General features: G+C 41.7%; 1 protein-coding gene and 1 long non-coding RNA gene across 11 annotated transcripts in view; one reads left to right on the top strand and one right to left on the bottom strand.

Moving 5' to 3' along the window:
- Nucleotides 1-12,271, top strand: part of KCNJ16 (potassium inwardly rectifying channel subfamily J member 16) — a 52,270-nt gene extending 39,999 nt beyond the window's left edge. For 4 of the 10 annotated variants that reach the window (XM_073883187.1, XM_073883186.1, XM_073883188.1 and 1 more), the window contains 2 exons: nucleotides 2,226-2,433; nucleotides 10,068-12,271. In XM_073883187.1, coding sequence (XP_073739288.1) covers nucleotides 10,155-11,414 — 1,260 coding nt within the window. In that variant the 5' untranslated portion in view covers nucleotides 2,226-2,433; nucleotides 10,068-10,154 and the 3' untranslated portion in view covers nucleotides 11,415-12,271. Of the gene's footprint in view, nucleotides 1-2,225; nucleotides 2,434-8,212; nucleotides 8,277-9,465; nucleotides 9,598-10,067 lie in introns of those variants that run through there. The other 6 variants (XM_073883191.1, XM_025889992.2, XM_073883192.1 and 3 more) reach the window with 4 other exon arrangements.
- Nucleotides 1,223-2,625, bottom strand: LOC112837595 (uncharacterized). The gene is made up of 2 exons (XR_003211775.2): nucleotides 2,501-2,625; nucleotides 1,223-2,399 (listed from the first exon to the last, which is right to left on the bottom strand). It is a non-coding gene; the product is annotated as an uncharacterized lncRNA (long non-coding RNA).
- Nucleotides 12,272-15,646: the final 3,375 nt, after the last annotated feature.

Genomic DNA, 15,646 nt, shown 5'->3' with positions numbered 1-15,646 from the left:
TTTTAGATTGCTATTGGTTTGCTTTCCCTTTGTGGAGCCTCAGAATTGGTTCCAACTGAAATTACCTGCTTTTCTCTCTTTGCTAAAGCAATGCATGTTCACTGTAAAATATAAATAAGAAAAGAGAAGAAAAAGGAAGAGCAAAAAATCATCATACCAGACAGAGAGGGCCACAATTAACATTTTGTTGCACAGCATTCTCTTATACAAATATATATATATATGTATGTATATATGTATATACATACATATATATATATATAGTACAAGTTGTTTTACAGCTCCTCTTTTTTTTTGTTTTTAGCCCTGTTTTATTTTTTCCACCGGATGATATGTTTCACAATGTTTCTCATTCTACTCCATCACTTTTAATGGCTATATTAAAAGTACCGAGTAATATTATGATTGTACCATTATCTATGAAACAATCCCACATTTATTAGATGGCTAGGCCAGGGCCAAAATTTGCTATTACAAATAGTTGTACAAATTAGCCATGTCGCTATGCTCATCCATGATCATTTCTTTAGGATAAACTGACACAAATGGAGTTGCTGGATCAGAGGCTGTTGCAAACGCCTAGACTATTGTCATGTCATGCCATCTTCCCTCCAGAAACAGCTCAAATTAAGTAGTATAATATATATTATATTTGAACATATCTTTAAAATGACGATATAGTTACATGCATCAGTGTTGGGAGAACCACACTTCTAATAATGCAATTGTTGCTTTAATAAACTTTACGAAATACTTGTTAGTGCCAGGCTCATTTTTTTTTTCCAACTCCAGATTTCCGGAGTTCTGCAGCACAATTACGGGCATTATCATAGTGAAATCTGCAGTCCTAGGGAAGCTGCTAGCCTGAAGTAAACAGTAGGATATATATATATTTTTTAACCATGTGTGAACTGGCAGCTAGGATAGAGGAGAAGCAAGGTAAATGGAAGGAACTGAGAGCTGATGTTTGCAGAACCATCAGCATTGACATTTTAACACTTCGAGGAATGCTGATGCTTTTACTAGGACTAAAATCTCCTTAAGGATGTATTAGTTCATTCCTTCAGTGTCTACTTAGTGAGTACCTGCACGTTACGTGTTATTCTGGCTGCTGGAGCTACAGTAGCAAAGAAGTCAAGGGGATCTTTTTTCATGAAGCTTACAACCTATTCCATGGGGCCATCCAGCCAAGAAACAAGTCATCAACCAGTCGCGGCAAGCGTTTTGAAATGAAAATCATGTTTATGATCCAGAAAATAAGGATGTGGGGGAGGATTTTCGTTTACCTCCTCTTCAGACATGGCCTCTCTGAAAAGGTGACATTGAAGAGGAGACTTCAGTGATGAGAAGAAGCCACACAGTCAGAAAAGGAAGCACAAAGGCCCTGAGGCAGGAATGGGCTGGTGCGTTAGGGTGGAATTTAGCAGACTTTTTCTGTAAAGAATCAGATCATAAATATTTTGGCTTTGTGAATCACAGTTTCTGTTGCAACCACTCAAGTCTTAAGTAGCTGCAGACAATTTTATAAATAATGGTCTGAATGTTGTGTTCTAATAAAACTTTACGAAAGTGACCAGTGAGCCAGATTTGGCCCTTAGACTATAATTTTTGGACCTTTGTGTTAGTGAAAGAGAGAGACACAGTTGTGCTAGAGAGTGAACAGTAGGAAGGAGAGTGGTAGGAGGTAATTTCCAAAGGTGAGCAGAGGTCAGAGGTATCTGCTCTGTATACAGTACAGATTATGCAAATTCCTCTAGTTGCAAGGGGAAGACTGGGAAGATGCTGGAGGGTTTTAAGCGGGAGAGTGACATGTTTTGATTTTATTTTTTAAAAGGGTGGATAGAAGTACAACAAGGGCAGAAAGAGAAAATTTCTTAGGGGTCCATTGAAGACATGGGGGCTTCGACTACCAGGAGACATGATTAGATATGAGATCTACTTTGAAGGTGAGCCCACAGGACTTGCTGCTGGTTTATGTGATGGGAGTAAGGGAGAGTGATTAGACCACACTTTTGCATCTGGGAGATATTTTTAAAATGCAAATGAAACTGAATTTTAACTGAATTTTCTCTTTTCAAGGGATGAAAACTATCCCTGGGTAACACAAGCAGAAGAGAATATTATTGGAAAGGTAACAGGTAGCTTATAGCATCAAAGGAAGGGTAAAAAGAGAAAGCAGGGGGCAGGACGAAGTGAAAATCTTATCTTGGGGACTGTCTCCCCAGGAGCTGTGACTTGTGCCCTTCTCTGGAGCCACTTAGATGCTCCGCCACACCAATGACCTCTTGACTCCGTGTAGTTGCCTGGAATAATGGGCTTCGGCATCCTTGCATCATCACTGCCTCAAGAAGCAGTCTTGTTTGTGAAGTTCTGATTGGTCACTCCAAGGTCATGTGACTCTGCACCAGGGGCAGGTGAAGAAACATTCCGGTGGTAAGTGGCTTCTTCCATTTCTACCGCATCATCCCAATCCTAGCCGCCAGCCACCATCCTCTCTTACCTGATCATTGAAATGCCTTCCTGGGTTACTCCCCGCGTCAGCTTTTAAATTTCTCCAACCGATTTTCCACTGGATCGCCAGAGTGGTCTTTTGAAAAACGGAAATGTTATTATGCTGTGCTCTTAGTGAAGGTACTTCAGTTGCTTTTATTGCTCTTGGGAGAAAGACCCAAATCTTAAATTCTGCCGCTAGGTCCCTTATGCTCTGTCTCTAGCTCTCTTTCCAGCTTCCACTCCCGCCCCCCGCCCCGCCTCCCCTGCCTGAATTCAGTTCTTTGGAAAGCATGCCCTATGCATCCTTGAGTCACAGAGCCTTTGCAAATGCTGTTTATCTGCCTGGGAAACTCTTTTTCTCTTTCTTCCTATTTGGTTAACTTGTATTCATTTTACGGATTGTAGCTCAGACAGCCATCTCTCCCAGACTAGATAAAGACCCAGTATTATAAGCTATTGCAAGAAACAGAGGAGAAATATGTATTCAAGTTAAGGGTTAAACAGAGGCTATAAATGGGACAGTTTGCAAGATGCTGGCCATGGTGCTCTTTTATATTATGCCATTCATTCTCTACTAAAAGGTTTTGAGAGAGTCAAACACTGTCCCTGTTTTATTTACTTTTTTAAAAGATTTTATTTATTTGAGAGAGTGAGAGAGAGCGAGAGCGAAAGAGAGAGCGCACCCAAGGGGAAAGGCAGAGGGAGAAGCAGGCTCCCCACTGAGCAGGGAGCCTGATGTGGGGCTCGATCCCAGGACCCGGGGATCCTGACCTGAGCCGAAGGCAGATGCTTAACCGACTGAGCCACCCAGGCACCCTGTCCCTATGTTTTAAATCAATAAAAGGAAGCTGAAAGATATTTGTAAGATGCAGCTGAGATGTGGTAGAACCATGACTAGAATCCAAGTCTTTGATCCCCATACTTTTGTCCTTTAACAACGCTAAGGTAAGATCAGCCATAATATGGAGCATGGACGGGACCCACGGTAGCAGGAGAAGGGTTATTTACATTTCAGGTCAGAGCTCTCCGCTCTGTATGAAAGTAGCAAGAGATGAGTTCGAAGGGTGTTATGTAGACCAGGTAAAACCAGGTTTTTACCTGATCAGGAAAGCCTGATTTCAGTGATAAAAATGCAGATGAGCTCCTGTAATGATAGGTTCTTGTGAGAACCAGGCCTTAAAAAAGCTTAGAACAAAGGGTGCAGCATCCAGACTATACCTGTAAATAGCGAGAGCCTTAACAACTAGATAGTGACTGTGTCTCAAACAAACAAAATAGGACGGTGAACAAGGCCCAAGTTGAGAACATGTTTACCAAAGGGCACAGGCAGGAGCAGTGAAGAGCATGCTCTCGCTTGAAGGTCAAGTCCTTCACCAAACGCTCTCTGATCACCCTGGCCAAAAGGCAACCTCCCTCCTTGCTCCAGCCATTCTCCGCGTTAATGTTTCATTTTGACAGCCCTCAAAGGCACATTCCACAGAAGCAAGACTTTTACTAATTCCTAAAGTGGGTGGTCCTGGCACACAGTAGGAGCTCAATTAAAAAAAAAAAAAAAGACAAAACAAAAGAATGAAGACAGCAACAAATTCCCCCTGGAGAGTTTTAGAGATCGCTGGGGAACCTTCTGCACCAAGAGGAAATTGAACTGTGGTCTTTAAAAAGACATAAGATCTCGTGATATCCAGCTTCTGTGACCAACCCAGATACAGCGCAAAATAAGTTCTGAGCAACTCAGGCTGGTATGCACTCAAGACAGGGATGGGCTGATTATCACGATAAGAACAAGAGAAACCTTCAGAACCACCTTCGTAAAACATGCCCATACCACTTAAGACAAAGAATAAACATGATAACCACCCTGTGAATTTCTTTAACCTGTTAACTTTGCCAAGCTTGTCAGGCTTGTTCCCTTTAGCTTGGTTGTTCAGAGGAAATAGCAATCCAATTTTTTTTAAGCAATACAGTTTTAAAACTGAGTTGAAAGCATGTGTATGCATGTATATGCGAGTGTGTGTGTGTGTGTGCGTGCGTGTGTGTTGAGGACAAGGAATAGGGGATTTCCCATTTGGTGACAGTTGTGAAAAGGAAAGCTAAATGATCCGGTCCCTGGAGCTTTGGGGAGCTAGTGGAAAGACAGAGAGAATTGGGCCACGTGGCTTAGTGGTGGGAAACAGAGGTACCATCCCTGAGCTTAAGTAGAAATATCTACCGGGAGCCACACTGTCGGCCCTTCTGTCATGGAAGTGGAAAGCTCTTTGACAGGGTTCAAGCAGATGCTCTGATATTTTTACAGCGGGGGAAACTGAGCCCTTGTAGGATTCAGACTCACGCAACAATTACTGAGTAATTACTATGAGCGTGGCCCAGTGAAAGATGTCTTCCCAGTCCTTATCTCACTCAGACTCACAATCACTCAGTAACATAGGTATTCGTATCCCTGTATCATGCATGAGGACACTGAGGTTCAGAGAAAAGTTACTTTCCTAAGCCACTCAGGATGTTGGGGATAGACCTGGAGCTGGAATCTGCCTCCCGATTCATGATTTCTCTGCAAGACCAAAACACATTTTATTTCAGACTATTGCTTATTAAGGTAATTTGTTTTTAAGGGAGGATAATTCGGATTTATAATTCTTCTTATTTTGGTATGAGCTTGATATCCAGAAAATGGAGAAACATAATCCCAGCCTCTATTTTTTTCCTACTTTTTTATAAAACACAGCATCATTTGGGATGCAGCAAGATTTATGATCAGGATGTAGATATTACTTACTCAAGAAAAATATGGACTAGAAAGAGGCTCTCCAGATAAAGTTACTAGCAATGTTGTAACACCAGACTTCTGCTTCTCCCTCCCAGCTCTGGATTCAGTTCAGTTGTTTGCTCATCGTATAGTAGAGAGCCCCTTTCCTATCATAAATTGGCTCAAAACTTCTCATTTTTTTTTTTTTAATTAGAGAGAGAGCGGGAGGGGCAAGGGGAGAGGGAGAGAGAAAATCTTAAGCAGGTTCCATGCCCAGCTTGGAGCCTGATGTGGGGCTCAATCTCACAACCCAGAGATCAGGACCTGAGCTAAAATCAAGAGTCAGACACTTAACCCACTGAGCCACCCAGGCGCCCCAGCACAAAACTTTCTTAAACTGATTCAGGAGAAATTGTAGAGTTGTATCAGGAAAGAGGCAAAATTCCTTGTCACTGAGAATTTGGACCAGGGTTGGAGGCTACGGTTGGGAGGGAGAAGAGAAGGGAGAGGTCAAAGGCAATAGCTTAACCGGAGACCTGCTTTGACCAGCTGAGAAGAAACACGAGAATGCCATAGAATGTCAACAAAGGAGACTTTGTTTGACATTCGGGAGACAGGGACTACTTGGAGAAGCCTGGGCAGCATCTAGTGGGTTCTCAGTGGCTGAATGAAGAGCTCCACCTAACTGTGTCTGAATGTCTTCTGAGGATTTCAGGCAACACAAGGCTCTGTAATTCCGAGGCAACAAGTTGTGGGACAGGTTTTGAGCAAAATAACCCCAGCTTGTTTGGGTTCTGTCCTATCCCATTAACACCCCTCTTTCTTTCCTCCTTAGCATCCAGGGCGCACCCACAAGGACCATCTGACTACACCTTCTCTCACTACCCGCCTGCCACCCCTGCTCTGGCCCCTCCATGCACCACAGAGAGGCACCCAGGCCAGTCTCCAAAGACAATGACCTGCACACAGAATCTAGGCCACCCTTTGTACTCTCTGCCTCTTCCTCTCTCGTGTGTCTACTAAAATTTATCTCATCGCATAGTCGCCAGGAAAGTAACTTGATTACCGGTGACTTCATGTTAAGTCATGGACATGCTAAAGACGGTACTTGTTAATATCACAGGCCACGGGCATTAATAATTGAATTTCACCAAAGATATTTAGAGCATTGTTTGTGGTGTGTCTCAAATTACAAAAAGCCAATTCGAATCACTATTAATATATTTAAAGTAAGCAGATGCTAGAGACAAGATCGAATTTTATTTTTGAAGCTGACATGGGATTCCAAAGTTTTAACCATTACGTTGTACTTTCAACATGCTAATGAAAAGTTTTAGTTGAAGAACCACCTGCAAGGGTAGTCTGCTTGGTAAAGAGCTGAATTTGAGAGGATATAGCAAAATGACAGAGGGATTGCTTCACAATGGATGAGTCTGACTGAGGCACTTCTATGCATTAAGAAATGGGGACAGATATTCGGGGTGGTCACTCGTTTTGCTGAAAATATTCCATCCTGTGTGTAGCCCATTTGAAACATGCTAAATCAGTAAAGGTTTCTCCTTGAATTCATACAACTATCTAGAACACTGAGGACTAAAAGCAGGTCCCACTAGTGCAAGTGGATTAAGAAGCTTTTTTTTTTTTTTTTAAATGTCTGAACTTAATACAGTGAGTAGCATCTGTCAGAATTGGGTCTGCTGACCCCTCGAACTTTCTCTCTCTGCGTCGTCTCCGTGGGGTGGAGTAAACTGTAATGACTTTGATGGCATTCTCGGGAAACGACCCACCATCCCGACCCTGCCTTGCCTCTCACTCTAGCCACCTCTATATTAGAATTCCATGTCATGACAAAGAAATCGGTCTCTTTTTTGCCTTTGTCATTAACCACCTGGCAAAATACTTTGAAGCTGGTACAAAGTGGGACTGCAGATTCTGCATTTCCTGATTCAGCACTTTATATTCCATAATTTTGTCATTGCAGTGCTCAGATTCCCATTTTTAATAAAAAAAGGAATTTTGCCCCCAATGAAGTAGCCACCATCAGTTTCTAGAGAGCAAGGAGAACAACATGCAAAAAGAAATAGAGAAGTAGGAAGGTTGCAAATGCATTTTTGTGATGGAATGGAAGGTGACAAGATGGTTATGAAAGCACGGAGATGCTTTGAAAGCCAGGTTTTAATCCTGAGTAACACCACTGTTACACAAAGAATGTCCACTCAATCGACAAGTCTTTTCCTCTATTATTTAATAGCAAACAAGGGAAAAAGTGTTCAAATGAATACAACGTATGAAACAAGATATTAATAAATAGTTTGTCTAGTCGTTTTGACAAAAGAGGGCCCATAAAATTCTTTGCTCATTGGGTAATCTGAGAAATGGTTAAGACTCACTACAATTAGTTTGGTTATAATCTGGCATTTAGCTTAAAGACAATCATCTTTTGGAAAATGTATCATTTACGTGGTTGGAGAATCAAAGAATAGATGAATCAAGGGTCTGCCACCTGAACAGAATCTGAAAGTTTTTCTCTGGTTAAGCTGAAATGAATGAATGACCAATTCAACATGGTGGGCCATGGTGGGGAATACAGGGCATGGTGGGCTTAGGACAGAATTCTCACAGAATTCTCATGATTACACTATTCAGAAGTAAACTTTCCACATTCTCAAATTTGCTCAGTTACAGCTTATATTAATTGAAAATTCATTCCCCAATTAGCATACCATTGAAGGTGTTTTTAAAATGACTTGTTTATAACCGTTGTTGGCACCGCTGGAATTCACACTTCATGCCATTTCAAATAAAAACCTTTCTTTTTTCTTTTGGCAGCAGAAAAGAGCAGAGTCACACAGTAGCTCTTGATTTATGAACTGTGCTTTCTTATTCTCAGACTCTCACAGTGTGTGCCGTTCCCTTTAAGGAACGTGATTGGAAGCATTTAACAGGGAAACAATTCTATCTCCACATCTACTTTTTTTAATTTGAAGTCATATGGACCTTGGATTATAACAGGTCCCATTCTCATGCCTACAACAATCAGGTAAGAGAATGAAGACCCAGAAAACTTGAGCAGCTTCTTGTGTTTGTCAAGCGTCATTCAATGACAAATGGGACAGGAACCTACAAGAATGATGTATGTTGTGGGCAAAATTTGTGGAAACATTTTACATTCAACATTCCGGTAAGCATTTTGTCAGCCCTGGGTCACATCCTGAAATTATACAACCGTCTCCCCCAAAACCCGGTTGAGGACAAAAGAGGGAATGTAACTACTCAAAGCAAATCTGGAGGACGAGTGGGCAGAGTGGCTGGGGGTGCGTGGATGGACAGAAAGAAACTCGTACACGCCTTACAGCATTTTCTGGCTGAAAGCAGAGTTCATCCTTGCAGTGGTCCACCGAACAAAGTGTTTATTGTGAAGTGGGCTTGATCCCTGGAGAAGAAGAAAAGTGATTCCTATTGACTGGAAGGAAATTAACTCTTTCCTCCCTTTTTCAGGGAAGGTGTTGGATAAGTACTTTGTGATTAATTTCCTTGGTCGGTTTCAAGGGGGGGTGGGTCTCAATGTCAGCAACAGTACTGACTCTTAACTGTAGTTTCTTTGCAGCGCTGGCTAGATTTTCTAGTGGGAAGTCTTTTCTCCCCTTACCCTCCCTTCCCTCATCTAGCACAGGTAGGTTATGTGGAAAGCATATTCTAATAATTACTAAACCATTACATTGGGCTGCAGTGACTTTTTTTTTTGCATAGAAGTAACTAAAGACCATTTAACACTGAATTTTTAAAACTTACTTTCAGACTTGAGCTGGGAAAACCACTGGCCAATTCCAAGGATGATAAAAGCAATAGGAACTGTATGTTCTGCCTTGGTCTTTTAAAAATCGAATTTGGAGGGGGAATAACGATTTTGCCTACAGATGGCCGTGAAAGCATCAGGAATATGCTGCAGAGCTGGAGAGCAGAGTCCAATTGTAGTATGCTCCCTTTAAGAGGGAAACAAGATTAGAACTTTGGCAAATTTTCGGCTTCTATTCAGAGGGAAAGAGAAGAGATGGCAGTGCCCAAAAAAAAAAAAAAAAAAAAAAAAGAAAGAAAGAAAGAAAAAGGATGGTTGTCCTGAGACAAGAGCAAAAGCAATTTTATACCTATTGAAAGCTTACCTGGGCGTGGTTTTAACTCCCCTGGGATTAAGAACATTTTTTTGCCCTCTTAAAACTAAAGGAGCTAGTGGAAAGGACTTGAACCAGAAAGTGTCGCGGTCAGTTCTGTTCTGTCCTGGGAAATACACAAGGAAGAGAAACCTCGGGGGAAGAGAGAGAGGACGCGTCAAGGGCCGAAGGGGAGGGTCTGTGGCAACCTATGTAAGTTACATGTCAGGATGAAGGTAGTGACGCTTCCTAGCATCCTTCTTAGAAAAACCATCTGACTTCAACAGTTAGAAGGCTTATAACCCTGCTAGACAAATATCTGAATTCTATTTTGCCTTTCTACATTAAAGATTGCTTTGTGTTCTAAGCGCAGAAGAGTCTATAAAATTAAGACTTTTGTTTATATCAGGTCAGAAAAGGTAGTGAGGCTTCATTTGGGATAATCATAGTGTTTACCCAAGCCTTTTGCATAGATAAAAATGTTATTTTCTCTAATTGCATATTTTGTTCCTATAATGACTGAGTTGAATTCTAAACTGAAATGAGTAATCAATACTGAATGTCTCTGTCGTTCAAATGAAGTCTTCGCCATTTCAGATGGCGTAAAATTGCTTCAAATTTGGCAAATTGCTATAAAGATGGAAATTAAAAGCTAAAGCATACTTAATTTTCTTTTTTTTCAGGTTTTAACTGAAAACTTAAATCAACAAATAGCCACAGAACTGTTACTAGTACAAAATCACCTGGATGCCTGAAGGACAGAAGAAAGAATGAGCTATTACGGCAGCAGCTCTCCGATTGTAAACGTGAACCCCAAATACCCGGGCTATCCTCCAGAGCACATCCTAGCTGAGAAGAGAAGAGCCAGAAGACGTCTGCTCCACAAAGATGGTAGCTGCAATGTGTACTTCAAGCACATTTTTGGAGAATGGGGGAGTTATGTGGTTGACATTTTCACTACTCTTGTAGATACCAAGTGGCGCCATATGTTTGTGATATTTTCTTTATCTTATATTCTCTCTTGGTTGATATTTGGCTCTATCTTTTGGCTAATTGCCTTTCATCATGGCGATCTGTTAAATGATCCAGACATCACGCCTTGTGTTGACAACGTCCATTCCTTTACAGGGGCGTTTTTATTCTCCCTTGAGACCCAGACAACCATAGGTTATGGTTACCGCTGTGTCACTGAAGAATGCTCCGTGGCAGTGCTCATGGTGATCCTTCAGTCCATCCTGAGCTGCATCATAAACACCTTCATCATTGGAGCTGCCTTGGCCAAAATGGCAACCGCTCGAAAGAGAGCTCAAACCATTCGGTTTAGCTATTTTGCCCTCATAGGCATGAGAGATGGGAAGCTTTGCCTCATGTGGCGCATTGGTGATTTCCGGCCAAACCATGTGGTAGAAGGCACAGTGAGAGCCCAACTTCTCCGCTACGCTGAAGACAGTGAAGGGCGGATGACGATGGCATTTAAAGACCTAAAGTTGGTCAACGACCAGATCATCCTTGTCACACCAGTAACTATTGTTCATGAAATTGACCACGAGAGCCCTCTGTATGCCCTTGACCGAAAAGCAGTGGCCAAAGATAACTTTGAGATTTTGGTGACATTTATCTATACTGGTGATTCCACGGGCACTTCTCACCAATCCAGAAGTTCCTATGTTCCCCGAGAAATTCTCTGGGGCCATAGGTTTAATGATGTCCTGGAAGTTAAGAGAAAGTACTACAAAGTGAACTGCTTACAGTTTGAGGGGAGTGTTGAGGTATACGCTCCCTTTTGCAGTGCCAAACAACTGGACTGGAAAGACCAGCAGCTCCACAACACGGACAAAGCCCCTCCAGTCCGAGGATCTGGCACGTCAGACACCACGGTCAGAAGAAGGTCGTTTAGTGCGGTTGCCATTGTCAGCAGCTGTGAAAACCCAGAGGAGACCACCACCTCCACCACGGACGAGTGTAAGGAAGCCCCTTATCAGAAAGCTGTCTTGACTTTAAATAGAATCTCTGTAGAATCCCAAATGTAGTTCAAATTGTGATGACCAGGGTTACCCCGCAATCATTTTACTCTGTAGCCAGTCACCTTAAGGCAAGTAGTTATAAGCAGGGCTTTTAAGGAATGGTATAGCTGCATTCGATGGTGATAGGGGAGAAGAAGAGCAGGTTAAATCTGGTAAAAGATCATCTAAAAATTACATAGTATCCAATTGTGTAAACTTTTATTTATTTATTTTTTTTTGTGCTAGCAAATTTGGTATTAGGGATGCTATTAAGAGCCTAACTGATTAATTTAAATTTCATCTCCTTGCCTTATATCACACACTTGCATCTTCAATTGGAGGTGTCATATTCAGTGATGGAGAACAAAGGTAGGATACTGACATAAATAAAAATAGGAAGACAGGCAGCCAGCATGAGTAACAAATTTTTTAATGTATCTACATTGATAGTAGTTTCCTAGGAAAACATTATGTCATCTAACCAAGATATGCAAGATATGCATGCAGTAGATTATAACATTGAGATATTTAACTGAAATCACCTGGGAGGTTTGATGTCTGCCCCTCATAGTCTCTTGGTATCAGCAGAAAGAGGTAGAGACTGTAAGAAATAGACACCCTGACACTTGCGCAGGTAAGGATCAACGAACGCTAGGAGCTGTATTTTGTTTTTTCTAACGCATAAGGCAGAAGAAAAGTTGATGTTATTCAGAACAGTATTTCTCTCTCAAATGCCCTGGGTGACTGCAGCAAATGGCTTTATATGGAAGAGCAGAAATAAGGCAACAATGACATTTCTAGTATCTCCAGCAAGGGGGCTTCCTCTGCCCACCCCCCATCTTCTCCAAAGACAACATGAAGAAATTGGATCACAGAGATGGGATGAAGGAATAGATGGCAGTGGGAAACATTCTCAGACCGTTGGAGTGAAAACCCGTGCTCTGTCCTGAAAGACTGCAGCAGCTTTTGCCGGCTTATGTAAGGGATGGAACCGGTTTTTGTTTTGTTTTGTTTTGTTTTGTTTTGAGGAGGGGGAGGCGTGGGGGGACAGCAAGGGGAAAGACATTTATTTGTGTCCACAAGCAGTTATGTATGTTTCCTGTCTTGGTCACTTTACAAGACATAAATGACTTGAATTCTAGATTTTCAGCAACTCTCCCTTTGAACTTGGAATGATCATTTAAATGGATTTTGTGAAATATAAGGTGAATTTTATTCACATTATTAAACAGATAAGTGTTATGGAATTGCTTAAATTTTAGGAAATAAATTTGTATGCTCTATTTCTGCGTTAAAAGATAAAAGATCATGATTACTTTAAGCCCAATTCCCTATGAGTAAAGGTACTTTCAGCTTTATAAATTGAACAATTATTAGCTTCATTCAGAATTATGTGTTTCTTTACTCATTACGTATATGCCACAGTTTTTCCTTTGTTTATTTTATTTAAATGCATGTACACACAAATCGTTTTTGCTGTTTCTGGAAAAGCTCCCCACCCCCATTTAAATTAAAGCTTACAAGTAAATTGAACTGAATCATACAGGCTGCGATTACCAATCAAAGTAAAATATGTAGGTATGTAAAGTGTTTTTCTTTTTTTTTTTTCCCTTCCTTCCTTTCCTTGTTTCTTTTGACCATGAGCAGTGAGGTTACTTTTTTAAATGCACGTGTGCAAATCTTTTATTCCTGTTGTTTTATGGATAAGAGATTTGTTCAGGTCCCAGGTTGTAAAACTGTCTTGAAGCTTAATATCGGGGATCTGAAGAATGCAATTATTTTTCTGTCTGGCTTCAGAAATGCAAAACCCTTTTTTAAAATTACACATGCATTGTAGATTTGTAGTGGCAATTACTCAGCTAAATTAGAGTACCACAATCTACCAAGTAGAAATCAACCAGCACTACAACAAATCCAGATGCTCTCCCCCCGACTTTCTAAGTTTGTTTCACACACATCTAGTTTCATTTCACTTAGCTTTGCTTCCTGGACTCTGTCAATCCATGATTCTGGTTTTGTTAGTTAATATCAGAATAGAAGTGTCAACGTCCAATAATTACATTTCCCTGTGCTATGTGTTCCCACCAGCAAATCCTCTTACCCTGAGTAGAATGTAAAAGCCGTGTTCCCATGTCACATTTATTTCTAATTTTCTGTTTAGATTTATAACATACTTTGACACCCCCGATGAGTTAATAATAAAGATCTTAAAGTAATGCAGAAATTGTGTGCATTTGCCTATATTTCAGTTTAGTGTAAACTCTTGTCGACGTGCTCAGCACTGGGTACAGGGCACGCAAAAATGAGACTGCTGCCTCACAGAATTAGAACGTAGGCAGAATTATAAAGTGTTTTTATGGGTTTTTAACAGCTTGTAGAACAGCTAGATCTGAATTAACAGTTTTACTTCTGCAAGCTCTGCAAGAAGGCTCCCCGCAAAACGGCATTTCTAGTTTCAAACGCTCAGTCCATGATGAGAAGGAGGCCGAATATTTCTTTTCTTTCTGGTGGCAGCTATTTTTCTCCCTAAAGATGAAATTCTTCAGTGGGACTTCATTAGATGGGAAAAACATCGTGGCAACAGGGCGTTCTCCACTGTGTGCTCTGCCTGTGAACCGGGCCCTTGAAGAGGGAGGGAGCACCAGGAGAGAGAAGGAAATGCTATTTCCCGTACCCCCCGCCCATCAAACACCCTTGGGTGCTTTGCACACTTACACTTTGTCCCCACAACAAAACAGTGGGGTGGATATTTTTAATTTCCATATCATCAAATATCTCAGTCTTTGCTTCTTCCTAACTATTGGGACAAGAATGTGCCAGAAAAAAAAAAATATATATATATATATAACAACTAAGCTTCTCAGTCTCCCTTGCAGCCAGGGGGTGACAGGTAGGGTGGGGGGGTCATTCAACTGGTGTGGATCCGGCCCATGAGATAATAGCAGAGTTCTCTGGATGTGACCTTTAAGAAAGCCCCTTCCCCGGGTCTGAGTTAGTTGGCATATGCCCCTTGACTCCCTTCATCCATCCTTCTGCCCTAGACCTCAAACTCTGTAGCTGAAGGTCTTGCAACCATCCAGAGAGAGGGGCAATCGAGGACACGCCTTGGACAGGGCACGTCAGAAAAGGAGGAAAGAGGGTAGCTCTAGATGGCGTATCTCCAGACTTCTGCGTGAGTGAAAAGAAATGATTTCTCACCAAAAACCAAGGGAAAAAAAAAAAAAAAAAAAAAAGATGTGCCGGTTAGGTCCAGCTCGTACTTGTACTTGACATTGGACAGAGTTAGTCTGTGTGGAAAGTACATATTTTCTGGGGACCTGAGGAAATGCCACTATATTGTGAAACAAACATGAAAGAATTACTTCGGGCCTGGAAATCCCTCTGAGACACGGAGAGCTGAGTGACCGTGATAAGAAAATTGACCAGGCCCACTGTGGGGCTGCCCTTTATCTCCTTCCTCTCCCTCCCCTGGAATTATAACAACAGGACTTTCACTAGGGCAAGTGACCGAAACCTACCGAGACTCAGGCAAACTCAGGCAAGCAAGCATGGTGCAGCTTGGGAAAAAAGCAAAACTCTGCTAATACTCGACTCAGCCCCCCAGTAAGACCAAACTGCATCCATGTATTCAAGTGGAAGATCTTTATTATACATGCCAAGAAATCTAGATCCTCCCTTTAGATATTTGTATTGAACTACTTCTGAGTTGGCCAGGAGATGTGTGAAATAGATTCTCTGGGCCTAAATAATGAGGCACTAAATTCTACTTGGTTTAGAATATTCTGGGGCACCTGGATGGCTCAGTCATTAAACGTCTGCCTTCGGCTCAGGTCGTGATCCCAGGGTCCTGGGATCGAGCCCCGGTGGGGGGCTCCCTGCTCAGCAGGGAGTCTGCTTCTCCCTCTCCCACTCCCCCTGCTTGTGTTCCCTCTCGAACTGTCTCTCTCTGTCAAATAAATAAATAAAATCTTAAAAAAAAAGAATATTCTATGAGTTCCATTCATTACAAGCATTGATTCTTCTGAGTGTTCTGTAAGGCATGTATATAAGCCTCTCTCTCTCTCTCTCTCTCTTTTTTTTTTTAAGGTAAACTTCCACTGTGGACTACCAGAAACCACCCGTATCCACCCTGGGTACCCTATAAATCACAAAGCCCTCCCTCAGTTCCAAATTTGGCGTGGCCTTTCTGGCTCTCTCCCTTTCATTTTTAAATAAGCAGCCTGACCTACATTCCGGAAAAAAAGGACTTTGGGTGCCAC

This window comes from Callorhinus ursinus, unplaced genomic scaffold (genome assembly GCF_003265705.2).
Source record: "Callorhinus ursinus isolate GAN/ISIS: 27379988/994484 unplaced genomic scaffold, GSC_fseal_2.0 scaffold50, whole genome shotgun sequence".
Classification (NCBI taxonomy): Eukaryota; Metazoa; Chordata; class Mammalia; order Carnivora; family Otariidae; genus Callorhinus; species Callorhinus ursinus.
The sequence above is the reverse complement of the archived record's forward strand: the minus strand, read 5'-3'. Positions and strand labels throughout refer to the sequence as shown.